Source organism: Brassica rapa, chromosome A03 (assembly GCF_000309985.2).
Source record: "Brassica rapa cultivar Chiifu-401-42 chromosome A03, CAAS_Brap_v3.01, whole genome shotgun sequence".
Classification (NCBI taxonomy): domain Eukaryota; kingdom Viridiplantae; phylum Streptophyta; class Magnoliopsida; order Brassicales; family Brassicaceae; genus Brassica; species Brassica rapa.
Genome location: NC_024797.2, coordinates 6,811,393 through 6,828,957, shown reverse-complemented (window position 1 = coordinate 6,828,957; position 17,565 = coordinate 6,811,393). Strand labels below are relative to the sequence as shown.

Sequence of the window (17,565 nt, the reverse complement as noted above, 5' to 3'; positions counted from 1 at the left end):
TGATACAGCTAAATTCACAATTTATTTAATATTTTTTATAATTATTACTTCATCCTATAAATTTACGTGATCTACTTTATACTGTTAAGGTTTGTTTATTAGCTTAGCCATTTTATTTTTGAAAAACATACATTGTCCATACTTTTACAAAATATATTTATTTGTTTAGTCACATTATTTTGGAAAAACATACACTGATTATATTTTTACAAAATTTATGATTCCATAATATGTTAAACATAGCCTGGACACATAAACAAGTGGTATAATCATATGTCAACCATAAAACCAGTATTACTATTATAACTTCTGTAATTAGTGTAAAATGTAAACCAGTCTGATACAACTAGTATAACTGGTCCAACTATATATCAAACCATACTGTTATACTAGTATAACTGGTACATCTATGTTTTATTTATCATACAAGTAATATTGGTATAACTAGTACAACTATTCATTTTCTGAAATTTATATATTTCATTGGGTATTCCATATGAAAAAAAAACAATCAAATGACCATTTTGGTAAATATTTAGATAGTTTCCTTATTATTTTAATATTTTTATTTTTTTTGCAGTTTTTACACCATCACATAATTTGCATGATCTACCTTATACTTTTAAGGTTTGTTAACTTATTTGTACACATAATTTTTGGAAAACATACATGAAATGTATTTTAACAAAACTGATGATTTCATTTTATTGGGGCAAATGCATGTAGACATAAAGAAGTGGTACAACTGAAGTAAGTTTAAATCTAATGTGGTACCACTAGTTTTTTCGATTTCACTGCCAAAGTACAACTATGTACAAACCAGTACAACTAAAAAACTAGTACAACTATGTACAAATCGGTACAACTCAAATATACTAGTACAACTATGTTATTTCATTTTGTATTGTTCATCACGTTTAAAACGTGTATCATGTTTTATACATTATGGTTTAATATTAAATGAAGTAGTTGTAACTTTCCTAAAAAAAATTATGAAATTTTTTTTGACAATTATTACACCATCACATAAGTTTACATAATTTACTGTATACTTTAACTGTTTGTTTACTTGATTAACCATGTTATTTGGAAAAAAAAGCATAATCTAACTTTCAGAAATCATTAGTTTAAGTTAATGTCAATGTTACGAGGCCGTTTTGTGATATATTGTGTTTTCTGACAGATTGTATATATGTTTTCTAAATTGTTTTCAAGTTTTTATCGAGTCTCTCTAGTCTTTTTCAAGTCATTTTCAGGTTCAGAGTAGGTTGAATGGCTCTTGGAGATATACATGCAGAGAATAGTGAAACTTGGAGATTTCTAATCCGGAGCAGCCGTTATTGTTTTACAACTCAAAAATAAACTAGTACAACTATATTATTATTTTATTTAGTATTGCTTTAACTGTGCATCACGTTTTAAATTAATGTTAGTGTAATGAATGTTGTTAAAAGTTTAATATGATGCTAATATAAGTTAAATCATGAAATTGCTAAAGTAGTGAGTTATAGAAGATGGTACAACTCGTAATCTAATAAAACTAAACATATAGCCCATATACAAGATATGAATATTGGTTTAACTGGTACAACTTAATATCATCATATAATTTGCAAAACATAAAAATAAAAAGTTATTTGAAATCAAATACAAAAATACAACTAACATTGGTATGTCATTTTTAATATCAAAACATTGGTACTACTACCAGTCTACCATATATAAACCAGGTACACAAGTTGGACTACTATTGTCATAGTACAAACACCATGTTAACATGAAGCCTATCCATCATTTTCAAACCCGTGAGAGCTTCTACATCATCTTTGCATTATACTCTTTTAAATCTTCTTATACCGCAACTTTTGAGGCCCCACACTACAACTAGCACAACCAATTAAAAAAATCATTATCTTAATAAATATTATGTAAAACAAAATATTCATGTATTTTGACTCATACATGTGAGAAAAGATTAGAATAACATGTCTCATTTTTTATACATAATTCTCTTTTCTCGCATTATTCATACGCTGGAAAAAACAAAATATAACCATATTAGTTGGAGAGTTGTACTGGTTATACGCGTTTCAGTTTTACTAATATACATGTTATACTCCTTCTAGCTGTATTATAGGGTATTACAAAACACATCTTAACCTAATATAATTTTTCTGGCTTTGCAACTACCTTCGGCTTCGAGAGCAAAAAGAATGAAGATGATTTTTTTCGTAAATAGTAAAACTAGTAAAACAAATTCATTATCTAAATTAAATATTATAGAAAACAAACTATTAAGATATTTTAACACATCTTGGTGGGGATTGTACCAATTTTTCATTGGTTCTGCATCATAATCTTCTATAACATTATTAATAAGCTGAAAACAAAAACCAAATATCACTATACTAATTGCAAAGTTATACTAGTTATATGTGTTCTAGTTGTACTAGTTATAGTGGTTATACTCACCCCAGTTGTACTAGATATACTGGTTTGAGGTGTACTAGTTGTACTAGTTTGAGTTGTACTAGTTATACTATTGTGTTCTTTTTTGATGCGAATTTTTTAAAACGAAGATGAATTTCGATTCAGACAAGAGTAAATCGATTAAAGATGATAATAGATCGATCGATTTGGGATAAGAACTTAAAGAGAACGCCGTGGCCCAGGGAACTCCACTTCCCTCTTGCTTATCACTTAGGTTCGTATAGAACCACTCAAACAAGGACATTGAGAAGAAGGCTTGTCTCTTCCCAGTTGGGACAAGGCGATCCCAAATTCTTGACATCACAGGACAGTCTCTAAGCACGTGCAAGATGGTTTCGATTCCTCCTTTGCAAATCTGGCAGACATCAGTTCCGCTTAAATGACGTCAAAATATCTCTGCGTTAGTCATTATTGTCTGATTTCCAACAAGCCAGAGGAACATTTTTACTCTCTCAGACGCCACCACACGCCACATTCTTTTAAAGAAGCTTCCCATTTTGGCCTTGGAGCATCATCTCATGTGATCAAATTGTACGCAGTTCTCACTGAGAATTCTCCATTCGGTGTCTCTCTCCAACCCAACCGGTTCTGCGCTCCAGTAATAGTATCTACCACCACTGCCGCGAACTCTTGCCTCGTTTCTTCACTGACAAAGGGGGCAATTCTGGTAAGGTCCTAGCCCCCACCGAATGGAGGCACGTGACAAAGGGGGCAATTCTGGTAAGTGCTGCCAAAATTAAACTAATAATAGTATTAAACTAGTTAAACTATTATTGTTGTTGTCTAAATATCAAACATTAATGCTTATGCATTCTTCTTAAACTCATGATGGCTTATGCATTATCTTTTGGAGTATACTCTTCCAGATCTTAAACTACAATGTTTTTTCTGGCTCGGCAGTTGTCTTTTGGAGTATAATCTTCCAGATCTTAAACTACATGAAGATGATTTTTTTCCCGTATATAGTACAATTAGTACAAATGGTATATCATCCCTTTCTATAACACCAGTTTGACACATACATGAAGATTACACCAACATTTTCATTGGTTATACATCATCCTTTTCTATAACATCATTCATACGCTGAAAACAAAAATCAAATATAATCATATTAATTGTAAAGTTGTGGTAATTATACATGTTCTAGTTGTTCTAGTTATACATGTATTTTGACAGATGCAGGCGGGAAAGATTAGAGTAATATGTATTATTGGTTCATCATCATCTTTTGTATATCATTAATACGCTGAAAACAAAAACTAAATATCACCATATTAGTTGCAAAGTACTATTAATTCGAGTTCTAGTCGTACCAGTTATATTGATTATACTCAATTTAGTTGTACAAGTTATATTTTTTCTAGTTGTACTAGTTGCACAAGTTGGAGCTGTACTAGTTGTACTAGTAATACTCTGCGTTCTGATTTTTTATGAATCTTGTATGTATATGATGAGATATGGTTTTAAATAAGACGTAATGGATTAAAGAAAACTATGGGTTGATCGATTTGGGATAACAGAAAGAAAATCGATAAGTGATTGAAGAAAATTTTGATTTTGCTTTAAAATTGAAGAAGTATCAATGGAGAAGACAAGAGAAAGAAAAAAAACTTAGGGTTTAAATCTGGGTCGGGTTATGGGTCGAATTTTGGGTCTGGGTCTGGATAGGATATTAATGGCATGAATTTGTAAATATGCTTAAGTCTGTAGGTTTTTTAGTTATTTTCTCTAGTTTTTGAATTAAATTTAAATGCAAAATGTAATAGAAAAAGAAGAGGTTCATATCAGATTATTTTGAACCCTTTTGGTCCATACGAGAATTTGATATCCTAGTCTTCGACTCTTTAAAACGAGCTTAATTAAGAGAACTTCCACACACAAAAATGTATCATTAATTACATTGTTATATATGGACCCATGAAAATCAAAGTACGTAGTTCGAAGAGAATAGTTTCATTTAGTTATCAGTATAAATGTGACACAAGACCTATAAATATACACATATTCACTGAGATAATAAGTAGCTCGATATCATGTTTAAGGAACAAGAAGAATGTTAAGATCGGGTCGAAATCCGATGGATAGGTCAGTTTCCACATCCTCTTTCTCTTTGCTTCCTGATGGCATTGGCATCCCGCTTGGTTCTTCTCCTACCTGACATATATATAAAAGTGTATATAAGTTATTTTATTGCTTTGAATTAATTAGTGAAAATAAAAGAAAAGAGTCATTAACTCAAACCCTCGTGTATATAAATAAGTAATTAACCCTAATATAAAACATTTTGGGCAAAATATATACCGAATACATGAATGCCATATTCCGTTTTTCTCAATACATAAGTTATATTCATTTTGTGAATGTGTAAATGAGTTTTGTAAATCAATTTGTACGTATTGATGACTCTGTGATGCACATATAGGTAATAGTGTGGTATGGTACATACCCTTCCACTAAGCCTGACTCTCTCGTCCTTGAGCTCCCTCCCCTAATTTTCAACAAGAGACTTCAATAAATATCCACGACAAAGGACAACCGATCCACAAAAATCAAATTGTAACTATTCTAACCTTGGCTTTTAGTTTCTCTACCTCGTCTTCATATAATTTAGCCTACCAATAATCCAACACAAGATCCAAAAGACTAGTAAGTACTCATACAACGAAAGAATCATCTCATTATATATACACATTAATCAATGCATTTTTTTGTTTCTAACCTTTCTTGATCTAACAATATGAAGGCTTTTCTCTATCTGTGTGGCTATTTCCTGAAGTTCTTTTAAAGAACAAAAGGCCAAACTTTTCCCCATCAACTTCCTATCAAATTAAGGGACATTTCAAAATCACCACACTTCCTTTAGTAACCAGGTAACATGTTTATATATAATATGACAACTGAGATACAAACTGGTTATGAACTTCAAGCATTTCAATCTTTTCCACCATTGTCACCATTTCCTTCTTTAGTCCCTGTATATCCAAAATAGTTGTACCAAGTGTCACAAAAGAAATCAAATGTATTTTTCAGTAGAAGTTTGAAATTATACAAAAGGGCTGTACGTGATTGATGAAAAGTAAAAATGAGAGAGAACTGATATATAAAAAGAAACCTGCACGTATTGCTCAGTGGGGTGACTTTCTGCAACGAAGTACTCTCCCTTATACTCAGCGTATCGCTTGATCGTCTTCTGGATACTAAAGAATTCTCAAGACATTAACGGTTCATTAGTTGTGAGTTTTAATTAGTTGGAAAATATTCCTTTGAATTGAAGGCTCTTCATAAGTACATATATATAGATATTATACTAACCATGTCATATTGGTAGAGAGAACTAGACATTTGTTGGACATCATAAATATGTATATATGAATATGAACTTTCTAGATATAACCTAGCTAGAAATGAATCAAAAGTATCCACGTTTTGATGTATTGATGTTATGCTAATCATTCAACCGATCCTATCCTATATATAAATAGTGAACAGTAGATTAGTAGTCCGAGTCCGACCTTAACGAATTAGGCAGTGGGAAGAATCATCTAGACAAAAAATGGCAAAACACTTGGAGCTGTTTCTCATATATTCTTGATTCGGTTCAATTTATGTTCTTGATATTAAATCAAATAATTTTGGATTTAAAAACTAGTTTGACACTTTGAGTTCCAACGCAGATAAAGGGCTCAACATTCAAAAACCGTATTCGTGAAAACCCTAATTAATTCATAAGATAACCCTCATGTTGATATATAGTACATGGAAAATAATAGTTTAACAAAAAAAAATATATGAGAATTTAAATAAAATTAAATGTGAAAAGGGCATATTTTGGGAAAATCTAACAACTGCAACTAGCTATAGGCAAAATCTTTTACATGTATATTAAGAAATCGCTAGTACTATATGCTCAGAGAGATACTCAACTACACAAGTACTACTTTAACAGGAAATTCAAAAATATATTAAAATATAGATAATTGGAGTAATTAATCAAGCTGAAACTAAAAAATCTTACTCAGAGCTGGCGAAATCATACAATCTTCCTTTCTGAGAGAAGATGATAGCTGCTACTTGGGCATCACAAAGAACAGAAAGCTCATGAGCCTTCTTAAAGAGACCACTCCTTCGCTTAGAGAAGGTAACTTGTCTGCTTGTCGTGTTCTCGATCTTCTTGATCTGGATCTTTCCTCTCACCATTTTAACTTATTCTTACAAAATCAGAATCCCGCGACTGAGATCCGTTATGAGATGGAAACCCTAGCTTTGTATGAAATGAAGCAAACAGACCACAGAAACGAAACCGAAAGTCAAAATCAGAAAATGGTTTCTTGATTTGGAAAAATCTGGGAAGTTAAAGAAAACTCGCAAAGCTTTCTCGAGATTCGCTTCAAACCTCCACTAAAAAGATAGATTTGGATAGAGAAGGAATAATTTACATAAGAGGGTAGAGAGAAAGCAATCAGTCAAAAGAAAGGATGAATGGAAAGTGAGATCCTAAAACAATAAACAGGAAATCTTCGTCTTTACCTCTTAGCGGAGGAGCCACAAGCCCTAATTAGTGACTAAGTCTAATTTTTAATTTAAGAATAGAAAGAATCTTCCTTCTTTAATTGGGCGACTTTTCTCGACTAGCCTACATATGTTGCAATAAGTGTAAGTTGGACAAGATGAAACAGTTATAAAATGGAACTAGATTTTGATCCGCGCAGGCGCGCGGGTGTATATTTTGAAAAATATGTTGATATTTGTTTTTCATGTAATTATTAGGATTTGGAAAAATGAATCCGAGGAACATAACCGATACCGATCCAAAGATATAGTACCAAACCCAAACATAAATTGATTAAATATTCTAATTATTCAAAATTTTGTTATTTAGAGAACCGAATCTGATCCGAACCGAAGTATTTAGTTATCCGAATTTATCTAAAAATAGATTTATATACTTATATATATTAATTATTTTTAGATTTAACGTATATAAAACATCAAAAATGATACTTTTAAATTGGTTTAAATACTTGAAAATATATATAGATAGTCAAAAGTAAATATCTGAAATAGTTAAAGTATACTCAAATCACCAAAAATACTTAAAATAATTATTGATTTCGTATCCAAAATTTTAAATCAACCCAATTGATATGTTAAGTTTAAGTATTATGACATATGTTATTCAAATTTATACATAATATATTATTTTATTTATACATTTTGAGAAATTTAAAATATATAATGATTTAAGACTTTAAAAATAATTTAAATTAGTTATCCAAACCCAAACCAAACCCGCAAAGATCCAAATCGAACTCAAACCAAAATTTAGAAACATTCTAATAAGGCTGAAATCTTTGACCCCGAAAACCCAAAATACAAGACGATCAGAACTAAACCCGTATGGGTATCCAAAAGCCCATCCCTAGTCATTATTATATATCGTATTTTATCATCATATAATTAATCGTATTTTATATGTACCATCATATAAGTAATCATATAATTAATAGTATTTTATACATACCATCATATAAATAATTACATATATTATATTTTTAAAACTTAATATGAAATATGAAAACCATAATTTGAGTTGGTATTTCAAATTGGGCTTTGTATTATATTTTTCTTATATATATTGACAATATTTTTTTATAATGGTTATTGAAAAATAGTTTAGTAAAAATCCATTTTTGAATATATGTATATTTTTGAATCAATTTTTGATATAAATCAAATTTGAATTATTATTTTGATTTGAAATATGTATATAAAGTTTAAATTTTGTTTTATGGTTAGTTTAGAAAAATTTTTTTTAGGGAATTAGATTGACCCATTTTGGTATATTTTAAAAGTGGCCTAGATAACTTTCAATTTTTAAAAAAAACATAAGCCCATTACTTTTTTTCTTAATACTACTATCATTGTTTTCAAACAAAAATATATTTTTTTAAAAGACTGCAATCCATGTTTCCAATCACTCCAAATTTTTAAAAGTCCTATTCAAGTCTCCAAACACTCCAATTTTGTACTTGAGTTTTAATAAGATAGATACTATAAATTAATATTCGATAAATTAATAAATACAGTAAATTAATAATTTTTTTCTACTTTTGAGTTTGATCGTTTTAAAATATGACTATAAATATATGGTCTTGTTAAAATCATAAATTAATAATGTATACATATATATATATATATATATATATATATATATATATATATATATTTTATATATGTATAAACTAAACATTATATCGTTGATTTTATATTCACAGTGAAATTATCTTTATTTTTTTAAAAAAGTTCAATATATTTTATAATATTTAGTAACATTATATCTAAAATCACATTTGAATTCTACAAAATATAAAAATATACACCAAATATGAAATTCTAATTTCTAAAATTTAATTAATGTATATATGGCAAAACTAATTATTTCCTTATTTAATAAATAAAATATAAAAAGATAGAAAAAATCTAACTCTATAAATTAATAAAATACCATAGTCACAACATTATTGATATATAGAGGTTTTACTGTATTTGTTAACTATCTATTATTAAATACAAAAATAACGGACAAATTCTCAATAAATATATTTATGTTATGTAGTTGCTTGAAAATTTTAAAACTTCTACATATATATGTTTTTTTTAAAGATATGAAGAATTTATTCAAATTCATATATAGATATTATAATCCCTTATCTACTTTTATTTAAAAGAAAACTAGAAAACATGTTTTTAATTATTATTTTTCATGGATGGATAAACTTCCTATAAATTCGAAGGTAAATTTATTTACACCGAAATGTGCAGATGGAATTAACGAATTCATGATATTGTCTCAACGACGACCAGAAACTAAAAAACTCCATAAGTTGAAATATACATGTTCTACTTATCGAAATAATAGCAATATTGAGATTGAAGAAGTTTGGAAGCATTTATATATCAATTAGTTTATGCCGGAGCATAATATTTGGTATATTAATAGAGATTAGAGACTGAACAAAGTGGTCTTGGCATAGTGATAAAAAGGTTCTAGCTATAGCTTTTATCCTGGGTTTGATTCTCTTTGGTACCCATAGACGTCTTAAGTGGCAAGAAAACTTAGATTTATATGTAAAAAAAAAAGAATGGTGGTAATACTAATGAATTTCATAATGGGGATAATTAAGTTAGATGTAGATAATGTTTATATGGCAAATAATACATATAATTTATTTTGCTATCGATTGTTGAAAAAGGAGATATACCACAAAAACCCAATTTAAAATCAAATAACTGTTTGATATGTTAGATGCATTTAAACAAACATTGCATAAAGGATGTAGAGATAGTCATAACAATTATAATTTGTAAGTAGATTTTTTTTTTGAACTTAATTTGTAAGTAGATTGATAGCCATAAAAACAGATTGTAGTTTAGAAGAAGAATATATGGATACGATCACTGATTTTGTAGGGAAATATTCTATCTAAGGATAATCTTTTGCGTAATTCATATTACAAGGTACATAAATTTCGATTTGTTCTTGGTGTACCAAGTGATCACGTATGAATCAATAATTTCATAACTAGATCTTGATCCGCGCTTCAAAAGCACGGGTTTTCTTACAATAAAAAATTTAATAATGTTAATGATTTTTGTATGTTATTATGTTACAATATTGAATTATATCAAAACATAGAATTTTATAAAATTATATGATTTATGAATTAATTTATTTAAAATTTTGTATGTATATTGTTATGTAACTCTTTTTTAGGTCCAAACATTTTGTTTGGTTCGAATAAAAACCGATCCGAATCGGTTCAGATCCAAGTCTACGGCAAAGTATCTATTGGGTATATTTCAGACCCGCAGTGTCGGTTTAGGTTTGGATTCTACAGAGATCTGAACCGGTACCCTGAGTATCTAAAATGTATTGTGTATATTAATATATTTTTCTGTTTCAAATATGTCTTCGGTGTCACGATTATTCTATTGTGTTTCAGATTCAGTTTTTGGTTAATATTTCAGATTTCAAATAAAATGTTAGATTTTTAGAAACATATTTTGTGTATACGCATAAAATTTTGAATATAATAAAAAAACTTTAAAGTATTGTCATGTTTCTATACATTATGTTTTACATAAATTTTTTACATTATGTATATAAATAAATTTGGTTCATATAATATGTTAATAAATGTTGTAAATCAGCCTTTATGTGGAGCAGATAAATGATCATCATAGCTGACAATATAAACTATATCTAAACATTATCTTTTTTGTATTTGAAAATAAATGTTATTATAATTATTTTCTGTTAATAAGCACAAAATTTGGTGGCATAATCTTTTAGTTTGGCACAAATATTAAACATATTATATATGTGGAGTTGATTAATTAAGGTTATATAAATATTCTAATGAAAAGGTTCAACAACCTTTATAAGTAGATTTTTAAAAACTGCTTCCCTTTTAATAGTATAGATTTACTAGAGAAGGTGAAAACGAAAGAGACGTCGCTTTTATCAAAAAAACTTTGCTAATAGAAAAAAGCGTAAGAACTTTAGTTCCAAATAAACGGATATGGTATTTGTCATTGACATAAAAAATAAATAGGTTATATCAATCAGAATGGACAACATAACCAATAAGATATCATGCAAAATATTTAACAATGATGAAATTATAAATCATTATTTTTATAAATTATAAATATGTATATTTTTATTGTAGAAGAACTTATAAAATTTTTTTACTCTATAATTTTTATAAACAATTAAATAAATTCATTTATTATTAAATTATTAAATTATATTAATTTTCATTTAAAATGAGAAAGAAAATAGATATATATATATATATATATATATATATATATATATATATATATATATATATATATATATATATATATATTCTATAAGTATTAATTTAATATTAGACCAAATAATAACAATACAATAATCTCACGTAAATTTATCGAATAGATTAAAATTTTAAAATTAAACTAATTATTATTACATCTATAATTTTATATTAACTATAAATACAAAATAATAAAAATTATATAAAAACTTCATCCACTCCCAAAATTTCACAAATATATTTTGAACTTTATAAAAATAAAACACCTTAAAATATTATATATATATTAAATGGGTTGAAATTTGGTAACAATATAAAATTATATCAAAAAATAAAATTTTTAACTTATTTTAAATTATTATGAAAAGAACAAATTATTCTATACATTTCATAAATTTTAGAACCAAATCTATTTTTATTAAATTAAAATCTTATATTAATTACTTTCACGATTTAGAAACGCATATCATTTTAACTTAAAAGAGTTGAAACTCTGGTTTTGCCTAATGTAAAAGGGGAAAACGAACAGCGATTAGAGTACTTTCCCAGCGATTAGCGGAATAGCGGGACTAGGGGTGGGCACTTTATCCGATATCCGAAGTTGCACCCGAATCCGATCCGAAAAACCCGAACCGAAATCCGAACCGAAGTAGCAAAATACCCGAACGGATATTGAATAAGGAGAGATTAGATACCCGAACCCGAACGGATAATACCCGAACCCGAATGGATATCCGAAGATAACCGAACATATGTATAATTAACCTTATATTTCTAGTTTATATCTCTCATTTTATATAAAATATTTATATTGATACTACACATACTTTAAGTTCATATGATATACATACAATTACGGAAAAAATGATTTGCTACTCACTTAAAATGCATGTCAAGTTTTTTATTTCAAAAATTAACAAAAAGTTACATCCAAAATTAAAAAAAAAACTAAATTAATGTCTTTTTAGTTTTAAAATATTATGTCTAAATTTATTAACCATTCAATCTATTAAAAATAAAAAAATTAGTTAACTGAAAGTTATATTTTTAAATACAACAAACTTGAGAAATTAAAATTTTAATTTTTTTATTCAAAATCTAAATATCCGAACCCGATCTGAAATAACCGAATCCGAACTAAAAATACCCGAACCCGACCCGAAGTACAGAAATACCCGAACGGGTTCTAGACCTCTATACCGAAATACCCGAAAATCCGAAATACCCGACCCGAACCCGAACGGGTACCCGAACGCCCACCCCTAAGCGGGACAATATCATCATAGAACAATATGTATATATAATTATATATATATATATATATATATATATATCCACCTGGATTTTCCACTTTCCCGCAAATCCAAGACAGATCTATTTAGCTGTCCTTTTGCTTTTTTTTAGTTGTCTAATTTGGCCCCTTGAGAACGTGAAGGTTCATATACTCAAATGTTTGAGCTAAACAACGACAAACTGAAAAAAATAAAAATAAAATAACGCCAAACCAGACACCTATAAAAAACCAACGGCGAGATTATTGAACATGGTCTTACTGTTTGTGGGGCGAGCAGTTTTTCCAGAAAAAAAATGTCAAAATAATTCCAAACGGAAAAATTTAAGTGACAACTTATACATGTCAAATTATTTCCAGTTTACACACAAGAGATGGGCCAAAACTGACACGAGTGCCTCGACCGAAAGTGAATTGGAGTCCTGGGATCTGGTTTGCTTTCAATACTCCAAAATATTCATTCATTGCTTGGCTTGCAATCCTCAACAGACTTGCAACCGGTGATCGAATTAAGCAATGGAGCACTCAACATCCCAGCTCTTGTGTGTTCTGCAATGACCCGATAGAGTCAAGAGATCATCTTTTCTTTGTCTGCAAGTTTTCATAGGAGGTTTGGAAAGGATTAACCCAGAAACTGCTAGCTACACGCTATACCAACCAGTGGGACCAGATTATACAGCTGGTGATTGATCAAAACAGAGACAAAACAGAGTTTTACATAGTGAGATATGTGTTCCAAGCAACTTTGTATGCCATATGGAGGGAACGTAATCAACGTCGGCATGGAGAAAGTCCACTATCCCCGAGTCAGCTCATTCAGCTGGTGGACAAAAACGTTCGTAATAGGCTGTCTTCCATCCGCGCCCGAGCGCACACGGGAGGTTTAGTTCTATGGTTTGCAACGAGATAGGTTATAGATAGGTTTGAGTTTAAAAAAATTTCTATCCCAATGTAACACAAAGTGTAAAACAGCTTTTTGTTTGAATTAATTTAACATTCTTTCAAAAAAAAAAAAAAAAAAAAAGAGATGGGCCAAAACGCAGAAAATTATAAGCTAATTATTAGTACAAACATCGAATCAAAGTTATAAGACTATCAGCAATTTTTTTTCTTACTATGAGCAGACTAAAGGAATGTCTGAAATGTATTATAGTCGAGTAGCGGGAAATCCAATAAATAGATCGGTCTCGACTTCTGATGAATGTTTGGACATTCTGCAGGCACTTCCGGTTTCATCTTTCCCAGTGTGTAAGGTTACTGGCAGCATTGGCCGTACCAGGGTTTCTCTGATTTCCTGAAATACCAAGTTTAAAGTTATTTTCATAACAGTTTGAAATATGACTTGAAAAGATGAAACGACATATATATATATGTTACTATGTTTATTGTGTTTACTGTTTTATTAACTTAAAAACCAAACAAATAATAAGCCTTTGTAATACAATCTAATTCTAAGAGAGTTGACTATATATTATGAGCGATCTCAAATTAGTGTTTGTATAGAATATATCCTCACAATAGAAAACAAAAATCCTCACATAACTTTAGAGCAACTTATGCGATAGTACTATTGTACTAAGCGGAGTGTGGATTAACTTATAGGAAAGTGGAAACTTAATGAAACTAAAGCTCTTAATGAAGCTCAATCCCTTCTAGATATAAAGAAGATCATATAGATTAATCATATTTCGCTTTTTAACGCAACATTTTATTGTTTCTGTTTACACGACAAGGTAATTCTATGTTTTCTTTTTCTTTTTTTTAAGAAAAAAAATCTGTCTTTCTTTATAAATAAACCTTTTCTAATTTCCATAATCTATTTTGCTAAATGATTGTAAATTCAAATGCCAAACACAAGTCGTCTGTTTGAAACGAGTGTTTAGGTCTACGACTAACGATGGACGTTAAAGCAATCCCAAACAAACAGTCAGTGCATGAATAGTTCTCAAATCAACTAATATTCATACAGTCAGTGCATGAATAGACCTTCTTCTCATAAGTAGAAGGTCTACAAAATGCGATGAATTTTCTATGTAGCTAAACTTCTTGCTAAGCGTTGAGATATATATGTTTCATGTGTAAAGTGCGTTTATGTGTATCATGGGATGAGTGTATGTACGTATTTACCTCTTCACGTAACCTTCTTCTCTGGTCCAAGAGTTCTCTCTCCTAGAAACAGATAAAGAAAGATCAATAAAAATAGCATGAAATATAGAAACGATCCCAAAACTTACTAAGTGAAAAATAACTACCTTTTCTTTTAGTTTCAATAGTTGATCTGCATATAACTCAGCCTACACACCAAAATAAACCAATGAAGTTATTATTCCTATTGGTGTGGGCGTGTGTGTGTTTTTGGATTGTACCTTTCTTGATCTGATAATTCGAAGGCTTTTCTCAATCTGAGTTTCCAACCCTTGAAGTTGTGCCAGTGAACATGAACCCAAACCTTGCCCCATTAGCTTCCTTCATACATAACGGCATTAACAGTAGATTTCAGGATTAAAACAAATTATCTTCATAAATAATGCTTAATGTAACCGTACAAATAGTGAGATACGAACCGTTGATGAACTTCAAGGAGATCAATCTTCTTTACCATTATATCCATTTCCTTCTTAAGCTCCTGCACAACCAAAAAGGCCGAGTTTTTAGTATACATCAATATTATTAAATTAAAGAAGAGACTAATCAAGAATATATAGGTATACACATTTATAGAAAACAAACCAGCAAGTATAGTTCTACTTGGGGCCTCCCTGGCACAAAGTAGTCAGGACTAAACTTGACATACCTTTCTATCGTCTTCTCCATCCTGAAAGTGTAATTCACAAAGATGCTTACTTAATAGTACCTAGGATGCTTCCTTTACCAGTGATGATCATTGTAACATTCATGAGATGAAATATTATGGGTTTACTTACCTGGTATACATGTCATGCGAATAGTAGAATAGCTAAATAGGTGATAGATTCATAGTATATAGAAGAATCAGTTGTCAAAAATGATAAATATACGAATAACCAAATATAGGGACAAAATGTTAAAAACATGAAAAAGGTACACTATTCATCGCTATATGTGCATAAAGAGAGAAAAATACCACTTGTCATTCTTTCACGCTTTATCGTTCCGTTCAAGCTTATGTGTGAATGTTGACAAATATACAGAGATACATAACAACATCATTGACGATGGAGAATAAAGAAACTTAATTTGATATCTAATTTGTATAAGTTTATATGCAACTGAAATCGTTTTTCAATACACCAAATCCAGTGATTGTTTCTGCAATAGGGTTGTTAAGCACGGAATGAAAATTAAAACAAGGGGAACTATAACAAGAACTATTTGTCAAACTTGGTTGGCTATGTAAACTAGCACGAAACTGAATATTCACGAAAGAAATTATAGAGAGAACAATGGGGGAAATTTCATATATTTTCTCATGCAGCATATATATGATTTCTGTTCGTACAATGTAATTATAATGTCAGAAAATTATTTTCAATATTCTAAATAAGATGTCTAGTGGGTATCAGTTTAAGTTCCAAGGTGTACGAGGAGGTTAATTGTTCAAGAAACCTCTTTTCTGAAAACCTAGTTCACTTGCTCATCCTTGAAGAAAAACCCTTTAGAAACTTTTTAAAGTTTTCAATTAATTGGAATCCTTATGTTTTAAGTTCATTATATAAAATCCAGAAGTACTGCAAAATGAAAAAAAATGTGATAAAATCAATTTTCAGAAAAGTCAAATAATAGCTAGCAGAAAAAGAAGCAAATCTTAAACGTATTATTGCAAAATCTCTTAGGTACGATTCGGCCAGAAGGAGATAGAACTATTCACTACAAAAGTCCTAGGCATTTAATCAGTCTATTTGCAGAGAAAGATTTATACATATGTAAAATTTTAAAATAATTAGATAAAAGAATCTTACTCGGAGCTAGAGAATTCGTATAATCTTCCGCTCTGAGAGAAGACAATGGCGGCGACTTGTGCATCACATAAAACAGATAGCTCATGAGCCTTCTTAAAGAGACCGTTCCTTCGCTTCGAGAATGTGATTTGTCTACTTGTCCTGTTCTCGATCTTCTTGATCTCGATCTTTCCTCTCACCATCTTCCTGCAAAAACAATGAGATTCAAAAGCTTTAAGTCAAAGTTAGGAAACTGAGGAGATTTATTTCTAGATTCGCTTCAGAAACCCTAAACTACATTATTTTTCCAGATGAAAATCAGCTGACGAAGCTACTTTTTTCTTAGAATTTTATGGTTTTTCTTAGATTTTATGATAAACAGAAAACAAAATTGGTGAAAAGTTAAACCCTATAACCAACATTTCAGAAAGAGGCAGGATCTAGATCTTATGATTCCTGTCACTATGTTTACCTCTATCTGGTTGTACAAGAGCCACAAACCCTAAATTCTAACCTTGCTTTTTGTTCTGATTAATTGGACAGAGAAAAGGAAAAAGGAAGAAGAGATTTTTTATGTTCTTCTTTTGGTGATGCTATTACTAGTTGGATTAATAATTGAAGAACAATACAACAGAGAAAATAATAATTAAAGAAGAAAAAGAACAAGTTAGTCCTAGGTTCTGATTAAAGAAATGACCATGACTTTATCTGTTTTTGGTAAAATTAAGAATCGATAGCAGAAGGAAACATCTTTAAAATAAACTTGGGAAATTATTATGTTCAAAAACTTTGGGAAATTATTAAGGATTAAACTATAAGAAACGGAAATATTCAAAATTGTTTTCTTGGGACTAGAGTGGGTGGAATAGTAAACGATGGGCGTGTCGACATCATCGTACAATGACGTGCACTGTCACCATTTATATTACGACACGTATGTTTTACTTCCTAAATCAAAATCAGCTTTTTAATACTATCATTATTTTTTTAGCATTCTAAA

The 17,565-nt window shown here is 29.6% G+C and overlaps 2 protein-coding genes across 5 annotated transcripts; both read right to left on the bottom strand.

The window, feature by feature from the left end:
- Nucleotides 1–527: 527 nt before the first annotated feature.
- LOC103857164 (MADS-box protein AGL72-like) lies at nt 528–7,343 on the bottom strand. 3 transcript variants are annotated; one of them, XM_009134336.2, is made up of 8 exons: nt 7,021–7,343; nt 6,509–6,750; nt 5,606–5,690; nt 5,404–5,465; nt 5,213–5,312; nt 5,064–5,105; nt 4,940–4,981; nt 528–4,647 (listed from the first exon to the last, which is right to left on the bottom strand). In XM_009134336.2, the coding sequence occupies exons 2-8, from the start codon at nt 6,688–6,690 to the stop codon at nt 4,531–4,533; spliced, it is 630 nt and encodes a 209-aa protein (XP_009132584.1). In that variant the 5' UTR covers nt 6,691–6,750; nt 7,021–7,343; the 3' UTR covers nt 528–4,530. The 3 variants fall into 3 exon arrangements, with proteins under 3 accessions (XP_009132584.1, XP_009132583.1, XP_033144416.1); XM_009134335.2 differs by having other exon boundaries at nt 6,509–6,754; nt 7,021–7,342; XM_033288525.1 differs by having other exon boundaries at nt 6,509–7,343.
- Nucleotides 7,344–13,676: 6,333 nt separating this feature from the next.
- LOC103857163 (MADS-box protein AGL71-like) lies at nt 13,677–17,320 on the bottom strand. 2 transcript variants are annotated; one of them, XM_009134333.2, is made up of 8 exons: nt 17,038–17,320; nt 16,587–16,772; nt 15,379–15,463; nt 15,213–15,274; nt 15,015–15,114; nt 14,901–14,942; nt 14,776–14,817; nt 13,677–13,942 (listed from the first exon to the last, which is right to left on the bottom strand). In XM_009134333.2, the coding sequence occupies exons 2-8, from the start codon at nt 16,766–16,768 to the stop codon at nt 13,796–13,798; spliced, it is 660 nt and encodes a 219-aa protein (XP_009132581.1). In that variant the 5' UTR covers nt 16,769–16,772; nt 17,038–17,320; the 3' UTR covers nt 13,677–13,795. The 2 variants fall into 2 exon arrangements, with proteins under 2 accessions (XP_009132581.1, XP_033144094.1); XM_033288203.1 differs by having other exon boundaries at nt 16,587–17,320.
- Nucleotides 17,321–17,565: the final 245 nt, after the last annotated feature.

Bases quoted from the DNA above. Each gene is read 5' to 3' on its own strand.
- LOC103857164 (XM_033288525.1), bottom strand. From the start codon at position 6,690: ATGGTGAGAGGAAAGATCCAGATCAAGAAGATCGAGAACACGACAAGC. The intron at 5,106-5,212 runs GTTAGAAACAAA...GATTATTGGTAG, and splicing joins ATATTGTTAGATCAAGAAAG to GCTAAATTATATGAAGACGA. The intron at 4,648-4,939 runs GTATGTACCATA...TATATATGTCAG, and splicing joins GAGTCAGGCTTAGTGGAAGG to GTAGGAGAAGAACCAAGCGG.
- LOC103857163 (XM_033288203.1), bottom strand. From the start codon at position 16,768: ATGGTGAGAGGAAAGATCGAGATCAAGAAGATCGAGAACAGGACAAGT. The intron at 15,275-15,378 runs GTTTGTTTTCTA...TTGGTTGTGCAG, and splicing joins AAGTAGAACTATACTTGCTG to GAGCTTAAGAAGGAAATGGA. The intron at 14,943-15,014 runs GTACAATCCAAA...TTTGGTGTGTAG, and splicing joins GAATTATCAGATCAAGAAAG to GCTGAGTTATATGCAGATCA.